The 25,441-nt window shown below is 47.4% G+C and overlaps 1 protein-coding gene across 1 annotated transcript in view; it reads right to left on the bottom strand.

Annotated features, from left to right (window-relative positions):
* The window catches only part of EPB41L4B (erythrocyte membrane protein band 4.1 like 4B), a gene marked incomplete at its 5' end in the record, with an annotated part of 74,202 nt that overhangs the window by 34,856 nt on the left and 13,905 nt on the right, over window positions 1-25,441 (bottom strand). Inside the window, one exon of the mRNA XM_035016603.1 lies at window positions 4,341-4,445. Coding sequence (XP_034872494.1) covers window positions 4,341-4,445 — 105 coding nt within the window. The remainder of the gene's footprint in view (window positions 1-4,340; window positions 4,446-25,441) is intronic.

The following is a 25,441-nucleotide window of genomic DNA, read 5'->3' as shown; positions in this document are numbered from 1 at the left end:
AGGAAACAGCAGCTATCTGATCAGTCTGTAAGAAAGCTGGGTGGGTGTAGGCCAGAGCCTCCTTTCTCAGAAGAAAGCTCTCCTCTATAAAAACAGAACTCCTGCCCCTGCTTTGAGCTGGGCAAAGGTGAGATCTACAGAATAGGCTGCAGCCTGCCTTGATATGGAAAAGGGAAACAGGGAGGCCCCAGCCTCAACTGCTAAAAATAGGCAATGCCAATAGACTTTGACCTTGCTTCAGGGCTGGGCAGCGCACTATGGTAACCAGGGCTCTTTGCAGGGAGCTGGGGACAGAAGCTGGGTATGCAGAGAGCTGTGCCAAGAGCCCCGCCACTGCCAGCCCTCCGACTGGCATGCAGGGGCAGGGTGGGGATGCCATTTCTCGCAGGAGCCTCACATGGCAATAAGCCAAAGGCCAAGCGGACCCTTCCCTTTCTGGCCCCCATCTATTACACCTGCCATCAATTGCTTCGTTTGTTCCAGGCGCCCGGAAAAATCAACGACTCAGGGAACAGTCCCAAAGGGATCACCTAAATCGCTAACGTTTCTCCCACAGGCAAGGCAGCCTTGCAGGTTCCAGCTAGCCTAAGTGCGTCACCTCTGGGAGCTGTGATGACTTCTGGTCCCCCCTCAGCTTGCCCAGCTAGGAAGAGGAGACCCACACCCATGTTAGATTACAAAACCCTTTCTCCTCCATTAACTCACTGAGCCCCTCTATTTCCCTGTGATATGGATGTCACTGCCTCTACTTTACGGTTAGGAAAACAGGCTCGCAGGGGTAGCATACTGAACAGAGCCCTTAGCCCTGAGGTCCTAAGACCTGGGTTTGAGTCTGAGCTGTGCTACTCACTGGGGCCCTGCCAAAGTCGAAAGGCTTTCATTTCACCATCAAGAGAAACATTTGACAAATGGCTTCTAAGGTCCCTTCTGGGGCTGAAGACTGAGGTTTTAGGGGGTATGTCTTGTCAATAAGAGTCACCAAGAAGAAGCAATCCGAAGTCTCAGGATCTAATCAGAAAGGTCTGTTTATATACACAGATAATGAACCCAAGGCCAGATGAGCAAACTACCACAGAAGGCAAAGCAGCTCAAAGGCCAGGGGGGCAGGAGAAGCCCGGGAAGTTCAGGACACGCTGCATGAAGGAAGAGCTGTCTTCCAAGATGGTCTTGAAGGACAGCCGGAAGTTTAAACGGGGTGAGAAAGGGCATGCTAGGAGGGGAACCCAGAAACACAGGCATACAGGTAAGTGCAGATCTCACCAGAATGCAGCCTGCCATGAGCCCAGCCTAGAAATCAAGACTAATGAGAAGGGCTCTGCTGCACATCCCTGTTGTACACACGGTAGCATCTCAGCCACACACGTGCATGTGCATGCGCCTGCACATCCCCATCCTCAAAGTCAGGTAGATGAGGACCCTGCACCTGCTTTGTTGGGGAAGAAAAGCACATCGCGCTCAGAGCTGGAAGCTGGAAAGATGTGAGAGCCGGTAGAGTCTGAGTGTCTGCAGGTGTCTGGCCTTGGAAGGACACCTGGATTCTGCCGAGCGTGTGCCAGGGTGCCGGCCGACGGGAACGCCTGGCCGCCCAGGGAGCAGAGGTGCATGGCCGGGTCTTTCATAATGGAGTCCCATCTTTGGCTTTCTGGGAATCCGAGTGGCTGGAGAGGGGTCACCTGGGGATGGGGACATGGCACCAAGGCAGCAGGCACATGATTCTAATAGCCGAAACGATGACATGAGAAGCCATGTGGGGCAGACACACCTGATTCCCCTCCAGAACATCAGAACTGGAAGAGCTCTTAGGAACAGGTCTGAGAGCCCCATTTTACAGATGAGAAAACTGAGGACAAGGGAGAAAAGGTGGCTCATCGAAAGCCCCCAGGTAAGTCAGGGGCAGCGCCAGGAACAAGGTCCAGGTCAGACTCACAGTCCAGGGCTGTAGACATTCTAAAGCCCCAAATACCACATGCTTGAGGACACATAGAAGGCAGAGCGGAGAAGCGTTTCTGGGAAGCGGAGGGCTGACGAGTGTCAGATGATGGGACAGCTGGAGGATACTGGACACAGACAGGAGCACTCTAAATCTGGCACTCAGAAAGCAACTGGAAATGGAACTGTGATGCAGGTCTAGGGGGTAAATGCTGGAGAAACATGCACATTTCCTTAAAACCAGACGGTGAAAAGGATAGACAGAAAGAGAAACTCTGAGGTTCAGGGTAAGAAAACTCAAAGGGTTTTAGCTAAATGACCTCAGTCTTCTCAGCAGGAGGTAAGGCCAAGTGCACGAACAGAGTTGTTGCAAGAACTGGACTGCAGGGCTGTGGTCAGGATTCCGAAGGGGAACCGAGTCCCAAAGGGGCTAACAAGGCTCCAAGAGTAGCCCAGGGGCTTGGACTTTGCTGTATCTGTGAGCTGTGACCTGTGCGGGGGTCAAAAGGCACAGCCTGCCAGCCTGGGAGAACAGATGGGCCTGCGTGTTGAGGGGAGGCCAGGGGACAGTCACGGGGGCAGGAGCACCAAAAAGCACACAGGCAAGAGGGTTGAGGCTCCGCCAGGCCGCGAGAGGGGAGAACGAGGCAGGAGGCAACGGTTAAGGTCCAAGGCCATGTGCAGGGGGACTGGAAAGACGGAACCAAGGGAAGTTATCATGGGACGGGAACGACAGAATTCCAGCTCTTGGAGCGATCGGGTGGTGACGGGACCCAAGTGAATGTGTCCGAGGTTTGCCCAAGTTTCAATGCGAGGGAACAGTGTCCAGGGTATTTAGAAGGATGGGCAACTTGAATTCCCAGGCTGCCCAGGGGAAAAGAAAGGCTGAGACCACCTGCGAGGTCAGAAGGCAGGGCACCAGGTGGCCCAACCTGGACGACAGCAGAACGGGACAGGGGGGCAGGCAGAGGAAAGCTGGTCGCCCCTGTCCTGGGTCCTGGCGGGCGGGGAACGAGTCTCCAGCTGGGAAATGGGGAAGGAATCCGACCACTAACTCAAGGCAGCGGCTGGAGAGTTCGTGGCAACAGTCAGGGAGGTAAGGGGATGGTGGACAGGAAGTCCTGAAGTGCAGAGGGGCTTCTGGTGGGAGCAGAGGGGGTGTCCGCCTAGGAGGCCTGCAGCCAGAGGGATGCACGGAAGTCCTGACTCCACGGCATCATCTCGGACTCAGCGTGACACAGACGTTCTCAGGTGGACCCAATTTCTAGGCACCGATTTTGAGCATCTTAGCCTGAACTGGCACCTGTGACCCCCCAGGGAGTATGTGAAGAAGTGTCTTTAGGGAGAAAGACTAGCCACAGATGCTCAAACATCTCCTATCAGGGAACTCACCCTTTCATACAATCTAAAATAGCACCACCCCTTACTCAGTCTGTCTCTCCCCTTACTCTGCTTTATTCTTAACACTTACCACCATCTGTCATATATGTGTTCAATGCTTTATCTACAGTGCTTAAAAGGGGCCCAGTGCATAACTGATGCTCAATAAATAATTTTTTTTTTTTACTCAATTATAATTAACATACAAGGCATGTTGTAATAGTTTCGGGCAGACCATATAATGATTCAACAATTCTATACATTTCTCAGTGCTCACCAAGATACATATACTCTTAATCCCCTTTATTTCACCCATCCCCCCACCCACCTCAAAAAATATTTTTGATTGTTGAATAAATTACTTTGAAACCCAGAGTTAGATTTTGTTGGGGAAGGAGACTGTGAAGTCACTCGTGCTTTTGAAAAGAGTGGCTCTGAGCTACGTCAGGTTCACTCCCTCTAGCACCCCCGCTATGGACAGTTCTGTCCCAGGCCCAGCTGACCTAACACAACCTCCTGGAGCCTGCAAGATGGTTCTCAGGCAGTGCCAAGACCTGCTCCGACCGGGCCCCTGCACCCACTAAGCCTGGCTGGGATCACATTCAGTGTGTTCACAGCACCCGCTCTCTCCACCCAGCAAGAGTCCACAAGAAGATGATGCTGCCGTCCCTGTGCCAGTTAAAAATAAAGCATCATTAAAAGCATTTCTAGACTGGTATATCTTCTGCTTTCTACCTACTCTAGAAATGTGCCCAAGTTGCATCCCTATGCTTAGAAATGTTTCCCGAATGCATTCCCTTGCACAACAGGAACGCTTCTTTCTCTCTTCCTCTCCCGGTTATTGGCCACCTCAAGGGAGGGGGCATGTGGATGAATGTCACATGGGCACCATCACCGCCACCCCAACGCTTGCTACTGCAACAACATCACCGTTTAATTCCTATTTTCCCTCTACCAATCTCCAGCAATTGTGGATCTGCAATTAGCATGAAAAATCAAACTGTCCCAAAACGTGTCAAAGGAGTACTCACAGCAACCTGGGAAGAGTCGAGGAACTGGAGGCCGAAGTAATCTGTTTCCACGAGGTCCAAGTGGTACACGATCTGATCAAACAGATCCTGGCCTTTGGCATGTTTCTGGAAGACAATTGGGTAGATGAAAACTGAGGATGTGACCACTGGATAAGAACAAAACATTTTAGGGCGCCTGGGTGGCTCAGTTGGTTAAGTGACTGCCTTTGGCTCAGGTCATGATCCTGGAGTCCCTGGATGGAGTCCCGCATCGGGCTCCCTGTTCAGCAGGGAGTCTGCTTCTCCCTCTGACCCTATCCCCTCTCATGTGCTCTCTCTCATTCTCTCTCTCTCAAATAAATAAATAAAATCTTAAAAAAAAAAAAAAAGAACAAAACGTTTTAAAAAGAAACAAAACCAAAACCACTTTTGTCTCTATATTGTATACATGTATATGCCACAGTATACACAATTTTTAAAAATTTAATTATTTTGGGGGCATCTGGGTGGCTCAGTCAGGGAAGCATCTGCCTTCAGCTCAGGTCATGATCCCAGGGTCCTGGGATCGAGGCCCTGCATCGGGCTCCCTGCTCAGCGGGAAGTCTGCTTCTCCCTCTGCCCCTCCCCCCTGCTCATGCTCTCTCTCTCTCTCTCTTGCTCGCTGTCTTGTTCACTCTCTCTCTCAAATAAATATTTTTAAACAATTTAATTATTTGTATTATAATAAAAACTCATTGTTAAATCTAATTACTCATAACGAAAACAAAACAAAACACCAAAGAACAACTTCATAGGATGAATAAGGAACCAATGCCTTATTATGAAAACTGGTAAATAAAGGGAAGAGATCAGGCACTGATCTGGCCAATTGGCTGTAGCACTGGGTAACCAAAGAGTAAATGATGGGATATACAAAAATTAAATCAAAACGGGTCAAAGACCTAAACGCAAGAGCTAAAACTATAAAATTCTCAAAACGGAAGCACAAGTCTTCATGACCTTGGATTAAGCAATGACTTCTTAGATAAAACACCACAAGCACAAGCAACAAAAAACCCCAATAAAACCAGAGGTGCCTGGCTGGCTCAGTCAGCAGAGCATGTGACTCTTGATCTCAGGGTCATGAGGTCGAGCCCCACATTGGGCGTGGGACAGATGCACAACTCTATGAATATACTAAAACCCACTGAATTATACACCTCCAATAGGTGAGTTATATGGTATGTCCACCTCAATAAAGGTATTAAAAATAGCAGATGGGCAGAATTTCTCTTTATAGTAGTACAGCAACAACAAAATGAAGAAGGAATCACAGAATTGCAGTATCACAATTTTGCAACTTCTAATGAATGTTAGGTGCTAAGCACTGAAACCCGGCGGCTACTAACATCGTGACAGAAGACAACCAGCCATCGAGTACCTCCTGATGAAGAGCACCCCCCCAAGATGTAATCTTTCTCCCCACAGGAAAAAAAAACCCAACAACAACAAAACAAGTCTGGGGCTGATTCAACCAGTAGATCCAACAGCCAACTGCAGGAAATGCAGAGGAATGTTCTAAACTGTAATGGGGCCGCAATGAGCAAGATCCAGCCTGTGGGAAATTCTAGAAACTCCTCAGGACGACAACATAGCTTCTTCAACAAACAGAAGAGACAGAAGTAAAGGGATGGAGGGGCACCTAGAAGTTACAAAAGATCTAAAAGACACCTTTATAAAAAAAAAAAAAAAGCAAAATGAAACTGCAATGTGTAGGGACGCACATTGGGTGAGAAGAGGATCAAGAAGTGGTTACAATGAAGTCAGGGGAGTTGTTGCTCTCAGGGGCCCAGAGGGGATGTGCCAGGGAGAGAGCCCACAGTGGACCTCCCGCTGGCTGGCAGGGTCCCAGCTCCTGACGTGGGGGGTGGTACAAGGGTGTCTGCCTTCCTGAAGTTTGTGAAACTGAACCTTTGTTTTATGTGTATGTCTGCATTTGTGGTTATATAAAACAGCACTCACAAAAAGCAAAAAAAAAAAAAAAAAAAAAAACCTCAAAAATATGGCACTGGATTTTAACTTTCAGACTCCTTCTTTCCTGGAAACACTCCTTAAAGGCAACAATTCAATAGGAGCAGAAGGCTCCAGGCGCAGAGATATTCTCTGGAGCATTATCTACTGGGGAAATAAAGCTGGGTCTGGGGCACGAAGAAGAAACAACCCAAACTCCAACCACAGGGACACAGAGCTGGGCCCATCAACAGTCGGGAATACTGCTGGGCTGTTAGGACAGATAATTATAAGGATGAGACAGGAATCAGGAAGATTCTTATGTCGACGTTAAATAAACAGACCACAAAGGAGTAAGAAGCTGTGATTCCAACTACACAGCAATCTGTCTGCGCTGTATGGTTTGCTTGATAAAAACGGTTTGCGAAAACTAAAAGCCCTGTGTTGGGATGGAGAAACCATGGATGGTTTTCTTCCCGAGTGTTCTTTAACACGGATCTTTTGGCAGTCGTTAGACAACAAACACAATTAAAAACACACAAAATCACCATTCCGGCGCTCTTCCTCCGATGTACTCGCTCCTCTTAACTATCCGGCACTTCTAGCCTACCCAACACCTATCACCACGGGGCCAGTGCCTCATTAGTGGGTTTCCTGGGGGGACAGAACTAGTTAGCATACAGCTTTAGCAGCACGATGTGGCAGACAGAATTGGGCTGGCAGGAAGCAAGAGTAGTCCCACATGCATTAACTGTGACCATTAAGCGATTCATAATTTCCCCAAATCCATACACCCATCCTGGACTTCTGCAGCTACAAACCAGGCACGGTGCCCTGAATGGACTGGGTCGCTCAAACTCAGCAGACCCCAAATCCCGCCTGCTCCCCACCTGGATCTCTCTATTTTGGTTCAGGGCTTACCATCCAGGGATGTCATTTTAACACTCACGGAGGATGAACTGAAAAAACACATTTCCACACGTGGAAAATAAGGGCAGCTGGCCCAAGCTTCTCTCTAGATCATTCCAAATCTTACGTTTCTGATGTCTTTCTAAAACGCTCTTATTTAGAAAGAGCTCAAGGGGGAGGTTGGGAAAAGAACCCTTCTAGGGTTGGCTGGTCCTTTCTGCCATGCCAGACTGGCTCCTCAATCAGCAGACCTACGCTCACTGGACTGGGACATGGCAGACAAAGAGGGGCTGGTGGACGAGAAATACCATGTTTACTGACTCACCTGTAAACACTTCCCCCCACCCACCTCCCCCAGCCCCTTACGCTCTAGGTCTCTTCCTCTGGAAGAGAGAATTCCCGATGGCCCTTTCCAGCTCTAAAAAGAATCTGGTGAGATTATGAGGGCTGGGATAGAGGGGTCCTCAAAACAGAGGTCCCAGGGAGTGAAAGGTCAGACGAAGACAAGAGGGTCCAGGCCACAGCCCCTGAACCCACTGCCATCTATTTCTCCTCCCAGCCCACAAAGTGTCCAGGCAAAACCGAGAAGGCTCCAGGGAACTCCCCCGTCCTGTCAGCCAGGACACACCACCTGGGGCAGCCCCCAGAAGCCCACAGACTGTCATCTCAGGCTTTGCCCAAACAGCCCCTCCTTCACGACCCCACCCCTCCCACGACCCACGACCCACGGCAGTAAGTGCCCCCTCCTGTGCTCCCATAAGCAAGCGCTCGTCTTTATTACACACACACTTATCACCCTGCACCGCGGTCGCCTTTGTTCCTGTCTTAATCAGACTTCAGGCTGAGGGCAGGGACCAGCTGTGTTCCTCTCCCCTTCCCTCCATCCCCAAAGCACATCCCTGGCTGGCACACAGCAGGCACTCCATAAAGGCCGGCTCTGCTGGCTGGGGGGTGGGTGGGTGTGTGTGTGGGGGGGGTGTGTGTGTGGGTGGTTTGGGGCCAAGCAACACATCGTCTGGATAGACCATGCTAAAATGTGGACAACAGACTGATACTTCACCTGCAGCAGGCCTAAATAGGAGAATGCACTCATTACGATCTTTTCAAATTAACTATTCCAGGAACTGGAACCTGCTGCACTTCCAAGCCCATTTCCCTAACACGATTTTGTGGCTATTATGTGAAGTGCTGTCTAATGGTTACAATGGGAGATCCATTAACGTGACGAGACTGGAGGCTACTCCTTGTCGCCTCGCTGCCTTGATATCTCCCTGTGATGAATCCACTCATTCCTTCAACAAATACTGACCTCAGCAAATGCCAGCCACTATTCCAGGGGCTGGGCTACACTGGGGTCACAAAGTCTGAAAGATCAAACAGCTGCAGGAAGCCCTGTCATCCTTGGGGAGCAATGTCACCCAAAACGGCGTGATACCTGACCACAGTGGCAATACCGCTCATCTCCCTGCCTTCTGAAGCAGAACGGACTGAGACTAAACCTTAACTCCGTCCAGATCACCCTTCTGGACTCCAGCGACGCTTCAACTTCCAGATACATATGGCAGGCTGTCCCCAGACACAGCAGGGCAGAAGCTCCACCCATGAGTTCTTGCTTCCCTCCTCCCATCTCAATACATCGCTTCTCACAAGGACCAGCAACCAGCGCTTCTGGGTCAGTATGTCTCTCTGGGGCAGCAACTTCTGATCAGAAAGGAGCTAAAACTCACCAAGCTCATTAACATCCTGTGTAAAGCAAGAGTACAGAGTTACCAGCTGAGGGAAAGGTACAGGCCCCGTGCCACCTCCACTGGCCAGTGAGAGCGTCCTACGTTGTATATTTACGGGTTCCCAGCCACACTTCTGATCAGGAAGCCTCCTGCACAGCTGATGTCTTAACTGTCTCCCCAAATAAACGAACCATCCTGACCCTCTTAGATAAGAAGCAACTGGCAGTGTCTCACGGCAACCTGACCCACGTGCAATGTAACAGGTCAACTGTGGTCCCGAGATAACAAAGAAGACAGAAGCCAATGCATCCAAATCTCATGAGTCTCCGCAGCGTACGACGCGGGCCATCCCCGGCAGGTCCGAAAGGAGGCGAGAAGCTGTGGGCCGGGCAAGTGTATCCGCTCTGGCTGGGAACTAAAATGGAAAAGCAGGACATCCAGGCAGAGCAAGGATTCCGGGAGCCATGTCCTTGCGGACACACGAGGCTCTCCTCTGCCCACCTGCTCCACCCCCACCAGACGGCCAGGCCCTCCGACCACCTTCCAAAAGGCTCCCCCTTTCCTCCCCACAACGGCTCAGGTGACATCTCCTTGTATCTGCACCATATCTGCACCACAGCGAGCGCCCCTCCTAAAACCCGTCTTTCCCAGGTTTGCCAGAATGGATTTCACACAACACAGCCCTCACCTCAGTCCCTCTTCTGCACAAAAACGTGCACCCGAGGATGAACGCAGCCTGGCATCAGACTCTGCGCCATCAACACCGCCCAACCCAATACCCGCTTTATCTCCCCAGGCCCCACAGGTACCCTGGGCTCCAATCAAACACATATTCTCCAACCACAATGCCCACCCAACATATGCAGCAGGTCCACCCTACGGTGTTACCTGTGTCATCCCTTTGCCTGGGTGCCCTCTTCCTACGTCCCTAGTCCCACCCCGTGGGCAGCAAGCCAATCCCCACAGCCACGCTGAAGTAACAGTGGTCATTATGAAACTTCCCCTTCGTGGCACCCTGTCTGGTTCATCTTCGCTTCTCAATCATCTGACATTCTGAAGCTCAATAAACAAACACTGATGTGGATGAATGAAGGGGAATCCTTGGTTCCCACAACAGTCTCCAAATGACCGACTGTTTGGAAGCCTGAACTTCCCGGTCCATCTCCGCTGGGAATTCTCTACAGCCAGCTGGGGTCTGAGTCTGCAGAACCCTGGTCCTACCATCTCGCCTTCCAGACACCCTGTCTCCTCCAATGCACTGGCGTTCTGGAAACCATACCACACTGTGCTATGCCTTCTACACACACAAAATATTATCAAGTTTGGGATTTTTATATATAGGCTAAAAAATCACCAAAATAACTGTGGTGATAGTTTCTAAACCTAAGTGTAAGTTTTTACATTTGTTTAAATAAATGTCATTTTATTTAAATTGGCCCATGACACATCCTCTTAAGAACATTATGAGTCCTGGGCTATTATCCCATGTATCAGATACTGATCTCAGTTTTACAATATGTGGGAAGTGTAATGCAGGCAGGGGTGGGCGGTGAGGGCGGAGGGGTGTAGGTGGCGAGAGTGTGACCACGGTGGGGTCATGCCCTGAGACTCTCAGAAGCCAAACATGTTGGGTTAGAACCCAGTTGTACCTCTTTTCTAGTAATTCGACCATGACCTTAGGTAACTGCACTGAGTCTCCGCTTCATCTGGAAAATAGGGTACTCTCACCTGCACCACCAACCTTGCTAAGTCATTATATTAATAAAAAAAGCAAGAGGGACACCTGGCTGGCTCAGATGGTAGAGCATGCGACTCTTGATCTCAGGGTTGTGAGCTCAAGCCCCACGCTGGGTGTGGAGCTTACTTAAAAAAATAAATAAAGTAAAATAAAATAAAAAATAAGAAAGCATATGAGCATGCATGGTGAACTGCGATGTCCTATCCACACAAAGGAATTATTATTACTTTCATTCAAACCTCGTTTCTCTCACTTGTCCACAAGAATGATACAATGTGCTTTTTGGCAAATACTTAACAAAACTCAAAGTTCAGAGAGTCCGTGATCTACAGCGGTTTAGTAATTCCCTTTGAAGAAAAGCTGAGACTAGTCTGATTTTGGGGATTTCTGTAAACCCATGTTGGTCCCTGGAAATCAATTCCTTCCTTTCCAAGTTTTTTTTTTTTTTTTTTTAAGATTTTATTTATTTATTTGACAGAGAGAGACACAGTGAGAGAGAGGAATACAAGCAGGGAGAGTGGGAGAGGGAGAAGCAGGCTTCCCGCTGAGCAGGGAGCCCAATGCGGGGCTTGATCCCAGGACCCTGGGATCATGACCTGAGCCAAAGGCAGATGCTTAACGACTGAGTCACCCACGCACCCCGCTTTCCAAGTTCTTAAACACCCCGATTTATAGTAGCTCTCAGAAGTCCACCTGGTCTCTCCAGTTGCTAGTGGCCAGCAGTTCCCAGAAGGCACCTGCCTCAGGGCCTGTTTCAGCTGTTTCTAGGAAGTGCTCATCTCATGGTTAGTTAGCAGGTCTGGCCCCCCCATCCTCACAACTTGATAATTTGCTAATTTTCTACGTTCTTAGTAAGAAACTAGCTACTCTACACACACAGACACACACAGCCCCGGCGTCTCTGTCCCCACTACCATCAGTACTAAGTCACTAAGAACAAATATAAACTGTTTACTCCAGGATATCTGAAATTACAACTATCTGAATTTACCAAATAAAAGCCTGAAACTACAAAAAAAAAAAAAAAGTTACCTTGAAATTTCCTCGTGAGAAATAGCATCTCAGCCATCAGCAAAATTTGGGGACTCATAACAGTATCCATAATCTGCAGGAATTAAGACCAGACTGTCCATCTTATAAATTCCACCCGCCCCCATTGAAGAGTGCTTCGTTCCAGGACCCCATTTTGCACAGAGGAAAACTGAGCCTCAGAGAAATTATGTGACCAAGTTCATATTGCTTGTAAGTGGCGGAACTAGAATCAGAATCCAGCCTTTCTGATTTTTTTAGGATAGAATTCTTTCTACCTCACTCCATTGCTTCTCTACTCAACTCATTTGCCTCTGTGGCTCTTAGCACACAGAACGTGTCCTGCAAAGAAGAAATATTTCTTAAGCCCAATTCAATACACAAATACTGAGAGCCTACTTCAAGCAGGGCTACAGCTGGGGTACAAGGCCACACAGTCCAACACAAACAGATCTCATGGTGGGGAGGCAATTACTAATTTGTTTGGAGGGCAGGCAAGTTGTGGCAGAATGGACAGCAGATGATTTGCTCACAAACTAACACAGAAGCCAAGACACTGTGCTGAGGGGGGATATCAACAGTCTGGGCAGCTCCTGGAAATTCAATTCTGGTAAAACAGAGCACAGTGATACTAATTTCCTGACATGCCTGGCTAACAATCTCTTAGAAATCACAGGAAGCAATAAAAACAACCGCCCTTAATTTTTGATCAACAGGGAAGTAAGAATGATCTTGGAAGAAAATGACTGCCATCTTGGTGCGTGACTCAGTGAACGGAGACCCTACTGATCAGCTGCACTAAGAACCAGGGTTCTTTCCACGTTGGGAAAGGGGCTCTCACTGTGCTACATGAGGACTGGGTGGGCAGATTTTCAGTTTCACCACCACAGAACACTGCCATATTGGCTTCAAGTAATGGAAAGATAAATATAAAACACAGACTGTGTATTACATTATTGATTTACTATTGATCAGCCTCTGTTCCTGGTTGATAAACCCTCTCTGGGCCAAGCAGCAGAAATTCAAAGCACTCCATTTGTTCCTTTAATGCCACATCCCTCACAGGGCTGCTGCTAGAATTAAATGACCCCACTGGCCATGATCCTATGAACCTTCTTTCAATCAATGTGGAATAGCTAACATCTAGTGACCTCAATTTCTGTCTCTCTATAGCTCCTTCCAAGCATGCCTATCACAAGGGACTCAATAGTTTAAGGGATGGTTTTCCATTTATTCCTTAAGATGCTGAATGAAGTCCAGACACCTAAAACTACTTGATCCTGGCTGCCTGAAAACTGGTTTTGACCAACACTTCCAATGTTATGCCTGGGTGGCTCAGTCGGTTGGGCATCTGACTCTTGGTTTCGGCCCAGGTCCTGATCTCATGGGTCTGAGCCTTGCATCGGGCTCTGCACTCAGTGAGGAGTCTGCTTAAAGATTGTCTCCTTTTGCCCCTCCCCCCCCACTCTCTCTTTCAAGTAGATAAAATAAATCTTCAAATGTTATGCTTCCAACTCTCAGTAAGAAACATCAGAGACAGCATGTGTTGAATATTCTTCAATTTTGGGTGACATTCCTAACAGGCAAATTGCAATATGCTATTCCTACCAACAGGGACATTAACAGAGCATCAGACAACCTCCCCAACACAAAGATCCACTGGGCAAATTGCTCTTAAAAGATCTAAGTTAGAGGGGGCCTCTCCATGTCACCTTCATTATTAACCCAGGTGAGTCATGTCATCTGTCACAGTGCTCTTTGCCTAAATGAGTCCACTCAAATCCCTAGTGAATGAGAACAGGGGACAGGAGACTGCCTTGAATGACCTGAATGGGCAGGTGCTTTCCACCCCAGTGGACTCTATCTTCCATCAAAAGACAAGCAAGTACACGGGGGACTCAAAAGGTCTCAGGTGGCAAGTACCTAAGGCATTAGCTTTAGTGTGTGTGTTTGTGTGTGTGTGTGTGTTGTAAAGATTTTATTTATTTGAGAGAGAGAGAGAGAGTGAAAGAGCAAGACAGCTGGGGGAGGGGCAGAGGGAGAGGGAGAATCTCAAGCAGACTCTAAGCTGAGCATCGAGCTCAATGTGGGGCTCGATCTCACAACCCTGAGATCATGATCTGAGCCAAAACCAAGAATCGGACGCTCAAGCGACTGAGCCACCTGGGCACCCAGTGTGTTTTTATTATTTTGTTTTGGTTTTTAACTGTGGTGCGTACAAACATCGTGGCAAGATCTTTCTTTTTTTTTTTTTTTAAGATCTTTGTTCTTTTCCCTTGCATCTGGAAGAACCTGACATTGCTTCAGCCAAATAGAATATGGTGTCAGTAATGTTTTGTCATTTCCAAGGTGAGGTGACCGTTCTCTTGGGATGTTTCTCTAGGGTAGAGCCAGCCACCATGTGAAAAGCCCAACCACGCTGAGAATGCCAGGCTGAAGAGGCCACGGGCAGGTGTCCCAGCTGAGCCCAGCCTTCCAGACATCCCTGCCAAAGTACCAGAGGAGCAGAGTCTTCGGCCCTCCACACCAGCCCATTTTCCAAAGGAGTACTCCTGATGACCCTGGCCAATGCCAGGAGCAGCCGAACAACCTCCCAGCTGAGCCCCACTCAAATTCTTGACCGAGAGAATCCTGGTTGTCATTTTAAGTCACTAAGCATAAGTGGAGGAGTTTGTTATGCAACAATAGATAACCAGCATGAAAACCATACGTATACACAGATACAGCAGGTGTTCATGGCATATGTATGTATACATAAAAGCTTTTTGTAACTTTAAAAAATGTTTCTTTGGAAATCCCTACACTGTGATGCTAACTTAGGGTATCACCTGCTTGGAGATAAGGAAGTAGAAAAATAAACATATTCATTCTAGAACAAAAAAAGGAATAAACAAATCAAAAAACTATTCTTCAAAGGCCACTAATTCTCCTTAGGAGAAACATTAAAATCAAGGGTTGGAATATCTGAGGCTGTCTTACTCTACACTCACCAACTACATATTAAGAACTCAATAAATTGCACCAAAAAGAAGGGAGGGAACTGTTACCAATGAAAAGAGACTTAAGAGACATTATTTACTAAGTGCAACGTGTGGTCTGTAGTAGGCTCCTGATTCAAACAAACCAACTGTAGAAAGGTTTTTGAGATGATGGGAAAACTGAACAAGGACTTGGTAGCAGATGACATTAGGGACTCACCGTTCACTTTGTGGAGCAGGACAAGGGTATTATGGATACACACATACATGCGCATGTGTGTGTATTTATACATAAGAGATACCCGCTAGGTGTAACAGGTTAAATGTTAAGTCGCCTGGGAGTTGCTTTAAAATACTCCAGAGAAACAATTAATAGATGGGCATTGTGTACGTGAGACTTGCATCATACTATGCTCTCTACTTCACGTACTTGAAAAATTCCGTAATAAAAATTTAAAGCTCACAAACTGCAAAGGAGTTAGGGGATGGAGGGTGTTAACACAGTCTGGCCTGAGCCCTGCCTTTGAGAATCCAAGCCAGAGCCTGGGACCAGTCTATGTCCTCAGCGAGGGTGAAGGTGCTATGGGATGCCAAAAGGGGAAATGACTCCAAGCCGTTAACAACTGATTTTCTTCCACGACCTTAAAACAAAATCCTGTATACAGACTTCTGTTGGGATCCAACTCAGTATCTACCTGTGGATCTTAAGTCCCATTTCATCCCTGCCCCCAGTCCTTGGTGCGGCTTATAAAGGGAGTGAGCTACTGTACTCCATGCCCAACTTCACAGACACAGATAACATACTTTTATAGCAAGAAAGTATGTGCAGCAACAAAAGCTAAATCTTTTAAGCGTTGGACACCAAAGTGAAACGTTCTACCCTATCTAATTTTGTGGAATCAGTGATTTTATCCCTTAGAACATTTCTGAGGGACACAGGATTGATTTTTAACCTTGAACTAAAAAAACGCCATCATCTGTGACCAAGCAGAGTAAAAACATTTGATATGGAACAGAACACGCTCCCTGGTGGGCATTCTTAGATAGCCACAATGAGCAGGCCTTGAGGAACCCTACTCAACATCCAAGTTACCAAGTAAGAACGTAGGAGTGTTCTAGAAATCAGTGCATTCAAGTCCCTCATTTTACAGGTGGGTAAAATGAGGCCAGAAGCAGGTCACACTGCCAGGCAGCCAATACAAAGCCAGAACTAGAACATGAACCTTCTGACCCTGGGACCAATACAATTGTCCTTCTTTGGTCCATCTTGAGACAACAGCATTATGGATGTTATCTCAACAGGAAAAAGAACTGGCAAGCCTTGCGTTTCTGAAAGGTTAAGAACCAAATATGCAATACTAAAAAACCAGAAATCTCAGTGTTAAAAACTCCTTAACTATAAAAAGTGCTTGGTTTGGGGAAATATTTTTGGCTTTTTTAAATGGTGGTTCAGGAAAATTAAAAAAAAAAAAAACCCACAGGAGAAAGGAAAAAGAAAATGAAACAAATTTGTGCCTGACTAAACAGTAACACGCAATTAAAATGATGGATGTCTTTGTGCCAGAGGTTGAGTTTGAAACAAGCTGCTGGAAGAAGGGCAGCCCTGAAAATAAATTGCCAAATTACTTTTTGCAGCCAGATTGCAGATTCCCCCGCCATGCAATTCTGAAAGCAAATAACCCCACATAAATAAATATGCAACGAATTCCCAGGGAAACCAGCCAAGAAACATGAAGAGAACTAACTTTGGGTGGAAGACTGCCCCCATCCATCCGGCGATTTAGGAGTGCGACTCAATTTACAAAATAAGGCAGGTCAATGCCACCTCAAACGTGCAAAGCTTCCCTGAACTCCCCAGTCCCATCGTGACTGTTCCCCTCCTCTGTGGCCCTCCAGGGGCTTCTGGATGTCACAGCCCACCCCGCGATGCAGCGGCTGAAGGTATGGGCTCGAGGGTCAGCATGCCGCAGGGCTGAGTCCCAGCTCTCTTACTCCACTCAGGCTGATTTGGGGTCAGGGAATTTCTTACCTGGTCAGGATGTTTAAGAACCAAATGAAATGAAATGAAGAATTTAAAGGGGCTTGGCCCCAGGGTGAGCCCATCAGACACCCCCAGTGATGGAGGTGGCCTCTTTCTTCCTAGCATGCCCATTCACAGAAAGACATGAGCTCTATGGAGATCAAGTAACAGGGGAGTATGTTGTGGGCTGAACTGTGTCCCCCCAAATGTCATACATTGAAGCCCTAACCCCCCCCCAGTGCCTCAGAATGTGGCTATATTTGAAGACAGAGCCTTTAAGGAGGTGATTAAGTCCAAATGAGTTCATTAGGGTGGGCCCTACTCTGATCTGACTGGTATCCTTAAAGAGAGAGAGAGACGAGGTCACACCCACAGACATCAGGGATGCCCGCTCCAGGGGCAAAAAACCCCATGCAGACAGGGAGAGGAGAAGCAGCAAGGGGCCAGCCAGCTACAAGCCCAGGAGAGAGGGGGGCCTCCAGGGAAGCCAACTCTGCCAGCACCGTGATCTCAGACTGGCAGCACCAAATCAAGGTCTGTGGCATTTTGTTACGGCAGCCTGAGCTGTCTAATACGGGGACTTACACGGTTTCAAGTCAGAAGCAGGTCTGAACCTGGGTTCCGCCATTCACAACCAGCACAAGCCCAGCTAAGCCCCCTAGCCTTTTGGGGTCTGTTTCCTGCCTGTACAATGGAGATGACACAGCATCCAGTGACGTGTGGAGAAGATGAAAACATGCAGCTGGCCTGGGCAGAGCCAGGGCTGTGCCCAGGACCACAGACTCTCAGCCCCAGGAACCTCCCACCATAGCCCTCTGGGGATCCAGAGCCTTCGCTGGGTGGTACGGCTTGGTCACAGCACAGTCGTGGAGCCCAAATGCCTTGGGTCCCACCCGGAGCTGGTATTCTAGAAGCATGGGCAGTGAACCCGACTAGCAAATTTGCCTGCAGTTTAAAACTTTTAGGGATCACACCAACTGCTAAGACACAGAATTTTGGGGCTTTTTACTTGGCTCTGTGTGCTTGTACAATTTTCAAAAAAGTTTATGAGTGGAAAAGCACATAAGACTTTTAAAAAACCTTGGCAATTAGAGACATAAAACTATAACTGAGGCACGCCATCCATTCATGTGATGGAGGGGTATACAAATCAAGGTTTTTTTCTAGCTGGCCTTCAATTTTTCCTCTCTCTCTCTCTCTCTCTCTCTTTTTGGTGACTCAGTAGTCTTAAAAAAAAAAAAAATCTCCTGCAAGAAGAAGGCAGAGAATGACACATTCAGATGGAGGAAAGGAGGCATGGTGCTTACAGGCTGTAGGTTTGGATTTGTAAGGATGGCATTAACAAGATTATTTCCCTGAGGTATGTGGTTTGTGGTTAGTGTGAACTATTATAAGAATCTTGACTGTAAGTTCACCACCCAGAAAGTTAGTCCCTCATATCCATTAACTAAGAAAAACATTTTCCAATCATATATGTATTTTTAAAAGCAACAACCCAGAATACCAAGCAAGGTACAGGCACTGATTAGTATTATTGTGCAATGTTACTTTAAAATAGAATACACAAATAGGAAATTATTTACAGAACTCAACACCTAGGTACAAATAGAGTAACTTCTTTAACTTCTGTGGATTGGTCATAAGCTAACCCCAATTGTCCCCAGCTCAAGCAGAACTAATTCACCTGGAATGTCTTAACACACAAGATCCCAGCGTCTCAGGACTTCAAATCCATGTCAAAAGGTATTCCTTCCTACAAGACTGCCACTAAAGCAGACATTGACACCCCTCCCCCAACCTACCGCAACCCTCACATCTTCTAGGAGACCCACAGAATGTAAAAGGAGGAGGAAACTCCGTGCGGGGTCATGCAGGTCCCACCCCCACACAAGCCACCTTGAAGGCTTCCTGCCGGAGGTGCCCACATGCACACGAGTGAAGTGGGCCATGATGAATGGCGGGGGGGGGGGGGGCAAGGAGCATGGGGCAGTCACCACACAGATCTAGCCAACTGCCACTCTGGGAATTCAGATCTTCCAATTATTTTTTTTTAAAGTCTACAAATTTGAATTTTTTAATGTGAAATGTGGTGATTTTGTAAAGCCTGGCATTGACCTCTAGTTTACCTTTTTTTTTTTTTTTTAAAGATTTTATTTATTTATTTGAGAGAGAGAGAATGAGAGACAGAGCATGAGATGGAGGAGGGTCAGAGGGAGAAGCAGACTCCCTGCCGAGCAGGGAGCCTGATGCGGGACTCGATCCCGGGACTCCAGGATCATGACCTGAGCTGAAGGCAGTCGCTCAACCAACTGAGCCACCCAGGCGCTCCTCTAGTTTACCTTTTAATTGAAGGGTGACATACGCAGACAAAAGTGCCCAGGTCAAAAAATAGGGTATTACCAGACTTCCAGAAGCCCCCGTGTGCCTCTTTCCCATTTCTACCCCTTTCTTCCATCCCACAGGTACCAAAGATTTGTCTTGCCTGTTTCGAAATTCATATAAATGGAATCACACAGCAGATACTGGTTTACAACTGCATAGGAGTGTGGGGACAGTGCCCCTCCAATTCATAGGCCTTGTATCTTTGAACAAAGTCACACAGGTGGTACTTTACAACCCTAAGCTGAAGAGAAATGAGACCCAAGTAGATTTACAGCAGAGAATGACTTGGAATCACGGAGGCCCCAGGGAGTCAGAATCAAAGATAAGATGAAGCCAGGCATGGGTGGAGTGAGATGGTCAAAGTCCCATAGAAGGGGAGGGTCTGTTCCTGGATCAAAGGGATAGCAAAAGGACAGGGACAAAAAAACAGGGGTGGTGGCAGGTGCCAGTGGGGGAAAGCCAGAGTTCAAGATTCATGGCCACCAGCAAGGCAGAAAGTAAGCAAACTGGAGAGAGCACAGCCAGGGCTGGCTGGGACCAACCCCAGTGCCCAGAGAGCCTGCATTTTCCCCAGGAGACCAGACGTCTCTGGAAGGAGAATTCACTGGATTCCTGAAAGGAGGAATCAACAAAGAATACCTGGTCCAGGGCACCTGGGTGGCTCAGTTGGTTAAGCGACTGCCTTCGGCTCAGGTCATGATCCTGGAGTCCCAGGATCGAGTCCCGCATCGGGCTCCCTGCTCAGCAGGGAGTCTGCTTCTCCCTCTGACCCTCTTCCCTCTCGTGCTCTCTGTCTCTCATTCTCTCTCTCTCAAATAAATAAATAAAATCTTTAAAAAAAAAAAAAAGAATACCTGGTCCACTCTTTCTTCAGAAAACTTTTTATTATGGACAATTTCAAATAAACACAAAACAGAACAGCATAGTAAACACCCACCACTCAGCTTTAACAATTATCAACATTCTGTATCCTCTTTATTCATTCCTCCCCACCGCTCTCCATTAATTTTTTACACATCTTTTTCGGCTGGCGGTAATAAATTTACTTACATTGAAGTGCACAAACCTGCACTGTTTCATTTTGACAGGCGGAAACAGCTTTGTAACCCCCTCACCCTGGTACCATTCAGCACATTCCCATCTCCCCACAAAGTTCCCAGGCAATCCCAGCGGCCCTCTCCAGGCCCCCAGAAGCAATGGCTATTCTGATTTATTTTCTCCACAGACTAGCTTTGCCAGTTCTAGAACTGCATATACGTGGAATCATATGAGGGGAATACTCTTTTGTGGAACGTTTACTTCACTCAGCATAGTGCATGGGAATGCAAAAAGAGGAGGTTTAAAATTCAGTTTGGGCTAAACCATACAGACACATCTTCATCGCCTTCTCAGCCATCTTATGTGGATAGCTATAAGATAAACAATTGAGACTAAAAATAACCCACACTGGGATTCAGAGCCATGATTTTCAATGGATTACTCAAGTCCTGCTTTCTTCCCTGGGTTCCATGTGCCAGATAGGAGTTTCTGCACATTTTAGCGACAACTATCTCAGAGCTCTGACAACAAGAGCTGACTTGCAATATGCTCTGCAAAGCATAGTGTATCATTATTTTTTTCCCGTCTCCTGCCCTGGCCCTTAAGCAAGAAAAATGGGAGTAAAGCGTGGAAAAGCTGTAGAATTCTCAGCGAACGCAAAAGACACATCTTCTCACTAAACTGGACCCTGCTTAAGAAAAAAGATTTATCTCTGACTCAGTCTTGTATCCCCCCAACCCCCTGGCTTGGCTGTGTGTATACAGCAGGCACTCAATAAATGCCTGTCTCTTCATTATTTGCTCTTCCTTGAAAATGTCCACCCTGCCCAGATGTGGACGGCCAAAGAGCAGAATAGCCAAGAATTTAGGGTGCCTTCCTTTTGTCGTCTGTAAAATAGTGGCAGGAATACCGGCCCCTACGCTTAGGGACTCTGTGTGAGCTGAGAAATCCACGTGAAGCAGCCAGCCCAGCGCCCGGCAGAGAACAAGCATCTAGAGACCTACAGACATCAGCACCAGCCTCCTGGCTGGCCCTGTCGGACGTGAACAGCATTCCAACCCCTATACCAGACTCTTCCCCAGGAGTCTGATCCGCTGACCCCTCACACTGGCCTCATCTAAAACACAACAGTAGTGAATCGGGTTTTGTGGCACCTTAAAACTTATACCATTTGGAGGTCCTTTTAAAGAAAGAATACACACAAAAAAAATCCTACAGTTGCAAACTGTACAAAACCAAAGACCAAGCTGCCACAGTACCGGGGCCCCTCTCTACGGCTGCTCTGCCCCCAGGATTCTCTATCTCCCCAACCTGCCATGCACAAAACACGGGGGTCCCATCTCAGCTTCTCCATCACCCTTACTCCTAAAGCCAGCCACCAAATACACTGGATTCCAGGTCTCAAACTCCACTGCATCTGCCTCTCCTGTCCATGTCCAGCATCACCCTCACTCAGACCCACGATGCCGGTGACAGCCTCTTAGCTTCACTGCCCACCTTCGATCACCCTGCAGAGCCAAACTCCATGCGTCCAGTGGTGTTAGCCTCCCTTCCCGTCTCCTCTGCTTCTCTTTTTCAGACACATCCTCCTCCTGCCCTCCTTGGTGAGGCCGTCTGTCACACTGTTCTTCCACCTGGACTGCCAATCCTCCGCCGCTCAATGTCAAAATCAACCCCACAGTCACCTCCCCTGAAGCCATCCCCAGTGGAAATCCACCTCTACTTCCAAGGAACCCCTACACGATTTCACCTGTCCAGCTAGGATGGTGCCCAGTCATTCTGCCTGGTATTATGGTTATCTGAGAAGCACAAGGAGGTGGCACAGAGCTCCAAAGAGTCAAAAGAACAAATGTACCTTTCTCAGTCTGTCTACCCCCTCAGCCAAATGGGAATGAGAACACCTGCTCTGCTGGCATACGAGTTTTAAATGAGATTAAGACCGGGAACACACAGGAAGATCCAACATTCACAGGAGGGCTCAGAACCTGCGGCCAACCTCAGCCCTATCATGAGCCGTAAGTTCCCGGTAATGTGCCTTCTCATATCACAGTCATTGTGGATCCTTCTATACCAGCGTGCAGGTGCTTTCTTGGCTGCAAAGATAAGATTTCTCCCTCCCATGACAAGGATCTTATCTCTCCAAGCCTTTCTTCACATAGAAGAGGTAGTACAGTGTAAAGATCAAGAACATGTTTTTACCAGAATTTTTTTTTTTTTAAGATTTTATTTATTTATTTGAGACAGAGAGAATGAGAGAGACAGAGAGCACATGAGAGGGGGGAGGGTCAGAGGGAGAAGCAGGCTCCCTGCTGAGCAGGGAGCCCGATGCGGGACTCGATCCCGGGACTCCGGGATCATGACCTGAGCCGAAGGCAGTCGCTTAACCAACTGAGCCACCCAGGCGCCCCCAGAATTTTTTTTTAAGTATACATAGTATGATCACATTTTTGTTGAAAAAAAAAAAACAAACAACTTTTTCTGCCAGCCCTTAGAGAAAAGGTCACAGGGATATACACAAAATGTTAAAGTGGTGCTCTCTTGGTAGAGGTATTTTATGATTTATATTCTGTACTTTCTTTACTCAGTAATCCCTAAAAATTCCAAACTAAACAAGTATTGCTCTTATTTTTTAAAAGTGCAGGGGTGGGGCACCTGGGTGGTTCAGTCGTTAAGCGTCTGCGTTCGGCTCAGGTCATGATCCCAGGATCCTGGGATCGAGCCCGGCATTGGGCTCCCTGCTCAGCGGTGAGTCTGCTTCTCCCTCTTCCCCTCTTCCCACTCATTCTCTCTCTCTCTCTCTCTCTCTCTCTCTCAAATAAAGCCTTTAAAAAAAGAATAAAAAAAAATAAGTGCAGAACTGGTATAGCAAGGTAGCATTACTTTTTAATAAAACAAACATTTTGTCATTATTTTTTCCCTTTTCTTCTTCCTATTCATGCAGCTAGGCTGTTCTGATCTCATTACCTTCAAGAAAGGTATAACCAGAAACTGAAAATTAGGTGGAAAAAAAAAAAAGATGGAGAGCCTGGATGCTGGAGCCAGACTTCCTGGGTATAACACATTCTAGTGGCAAGAACCTAGAGATGGTATTTGACTGTTTTGCACCTGGTTCCTTGTCCGTATAATAGGGCGACAGTCACCCTGTACATTTTTTATGAGTACAAAAAGCCAAGAATTAACTGAGTAGGTATACAGGAAGCATTCAGAACTATATCTAGCATACAGTAGGCACTAGTTTTATAAGAAATCTTTTAGGTGGGATCCCTTTTACTTTTTAATTCTTGAGACTCAGTCCTCAACATTTCAGTGATCCTGGAATACCAGTTGGCTTCCAATGTCAGATGCACAATCCTCAGACTCTACCTCTGACATTTGCGAAAAATCTCTAACAAAACTGACCCACTCCGATTAAACCAAGAACTTTAACTGTAGAATCCATCTTGGCAATTCTGTTCTGCAGTCTCCTGAGAGGTGCCTCTCATGGTTTCTGCTCCTGGAGCTGCATCATATGTTATCCTGATGCTGTAGATTAATTCTCTCCTGATGTTGCATTTTTGCCCTTCAATTTCTACTTCACACGTTGAGTTTACACTTCTAATCTCTCGAGGTCAAGGTCAACAGCAGGCAGAGCAGACACCAACCAGCAGGACAATGAAGAAGCCAAGAGTACTTAATGTGCTGTGTGTGCTCTCGCATGTTGCTTAACCTCTCTGTGCCTCCATCTCCTCATCTGCATAATGAGGACGCTCATAGGAAGCATCTAGCTAATACAGTTGTGAGGAGTCAATGAGTTAAGCCATGTAAAGTGCTTCCATTAATGTTAATGGTCAATGTTCTCTGGAAACATTATGTTAAGTGAAAGAAGCCAGACACAAGAGGCCAAATATTCTGTACGATTCTGTTTATATGAAATATCCACAGCTGGCAAATCCATAGAGACAGAAAACAGATTAGTGGTTGCCAGGGGCTGGGAGGAGGGCAGAATGGAGAACGACTGCCTCGAGGGTATAGGGTTTCCTTGTAAGGTCAAGACAATGTTCTGGAGCTAGGCAATGATGATGGGAACATAACACCGTGAGTGTACTAAACGTCACTAATGATCAATTTTTTATGTGTATTTTACCAAAAGAAAATCATTTGCCAAAAAAAAAAAAAAAGTCAATAATGTTTCCTATTACTCGAATTACTACATGGACAACTACTACAGTAGGAAACGTACTGGTTCCCCTGCAAGGCAGAAGTGGCCCACGGCTCTCAGGCAGGAGAGGGAAGACTCTGTAGGAGGAGGGAGGGTGTTCAGGACAAGCCTCTGAGACGTGCCCTGAGAGACGGCCAGACCCTTCTGAGGCAAGAACCGGCCAGTAAGACGGGAAAGAGCACAGCAGAGGCGCGCAGGTGAGAAGTCAAGCATGGAGAGTGGAGGTGGGGGCTGCCAGAGGACCAGCAGGGTGGCAGCCGGGGGGGCAGACCTGCGGGAAAGTGGACGTGGAGCCTGAGAAGGATTTTAGGTCTGGTTCTGAGTTTACCAGATGGGGGATGGGCAAAAATCCTCCTGCTGAGCTTCCTGTAAAGGTAGAATGATGGGCGTTCTACATCATTCCCATCATTGTCTCAAAAAGGTGCTATCGGGATTAAATATGGCACCAAACCTAAAACGCTACACAAACGTAAGGGGTGTGATGCCGTGGAACGCTGGTTCTCAAACTTGGCTGCACAATGGAATTCCCTCAGGAGTCCAAAAAAACCCTGTAACGACCAGGTCTCTGGTGGTAGTGCCCCTGCTAAGCCGGGGGCAAAGTAATGATGTGCTGAAGGCAGGAACACAATAGAAAGCGGATGCCCAGGGTGCAGATGACGAAGAGGCCTGAAACCCTGGGGTGGGAGGGCGGAGCAGTCGTGAAACCTTGAGGTTGTTCACAGGCTGACCCTGGGCTACCACAGCAAGACTAAAGGTATTCATTCTCCTTTTTATGAGGGACGGCAGTGAGCAATGCACCCCCACGGAGCTTCTAAGAAGGGCCCACATTTTTAACCCCTTCATATTCCCCATACTGGGCCTCGAGCACGCTAGATGATCTCGATTTTGTGTTGTTGTTTTCCACAAAGAAGTGAAATAAATGAAATCACACAGGTCTTGTCAGCACTGTAGCTCTCCGGACAACTCACGTATGTGGAAGAGCTCATTCCCTGAAGTGATTTAATAAGATGAATGGCGTGTCCCCGGCAAGTACACACCATTCTGTTTCTTTTAGAAGACAGCGCGTGGGTTTTGCATTTTTCTTCAGGGGTCTCAGAGGAATGATCCACCACAG

The sequence above is a fragment of the Mirounga leonina genome, unplaced genomic scaffold (assembly GCF_011800145.1).
Source record: "Mirounga leonina isolate KUSES-001 unplaced genomic scaffold, KU_Mleo_1.0 Mir_170, whole genome shotgun sequence".
Taxonomy (NCBI): domain Eukaryota; kingdom Metazoa; phylum Chordata; class Mammalia; order Carnivora; family Phocidae; genus Mirounga; species Mirounga leonina.
The sequence above is the reverse complement of the archived record's forward strand: the minus strand, read 5'-3'. Positions and strand labels throughout refer to the sequence as shown.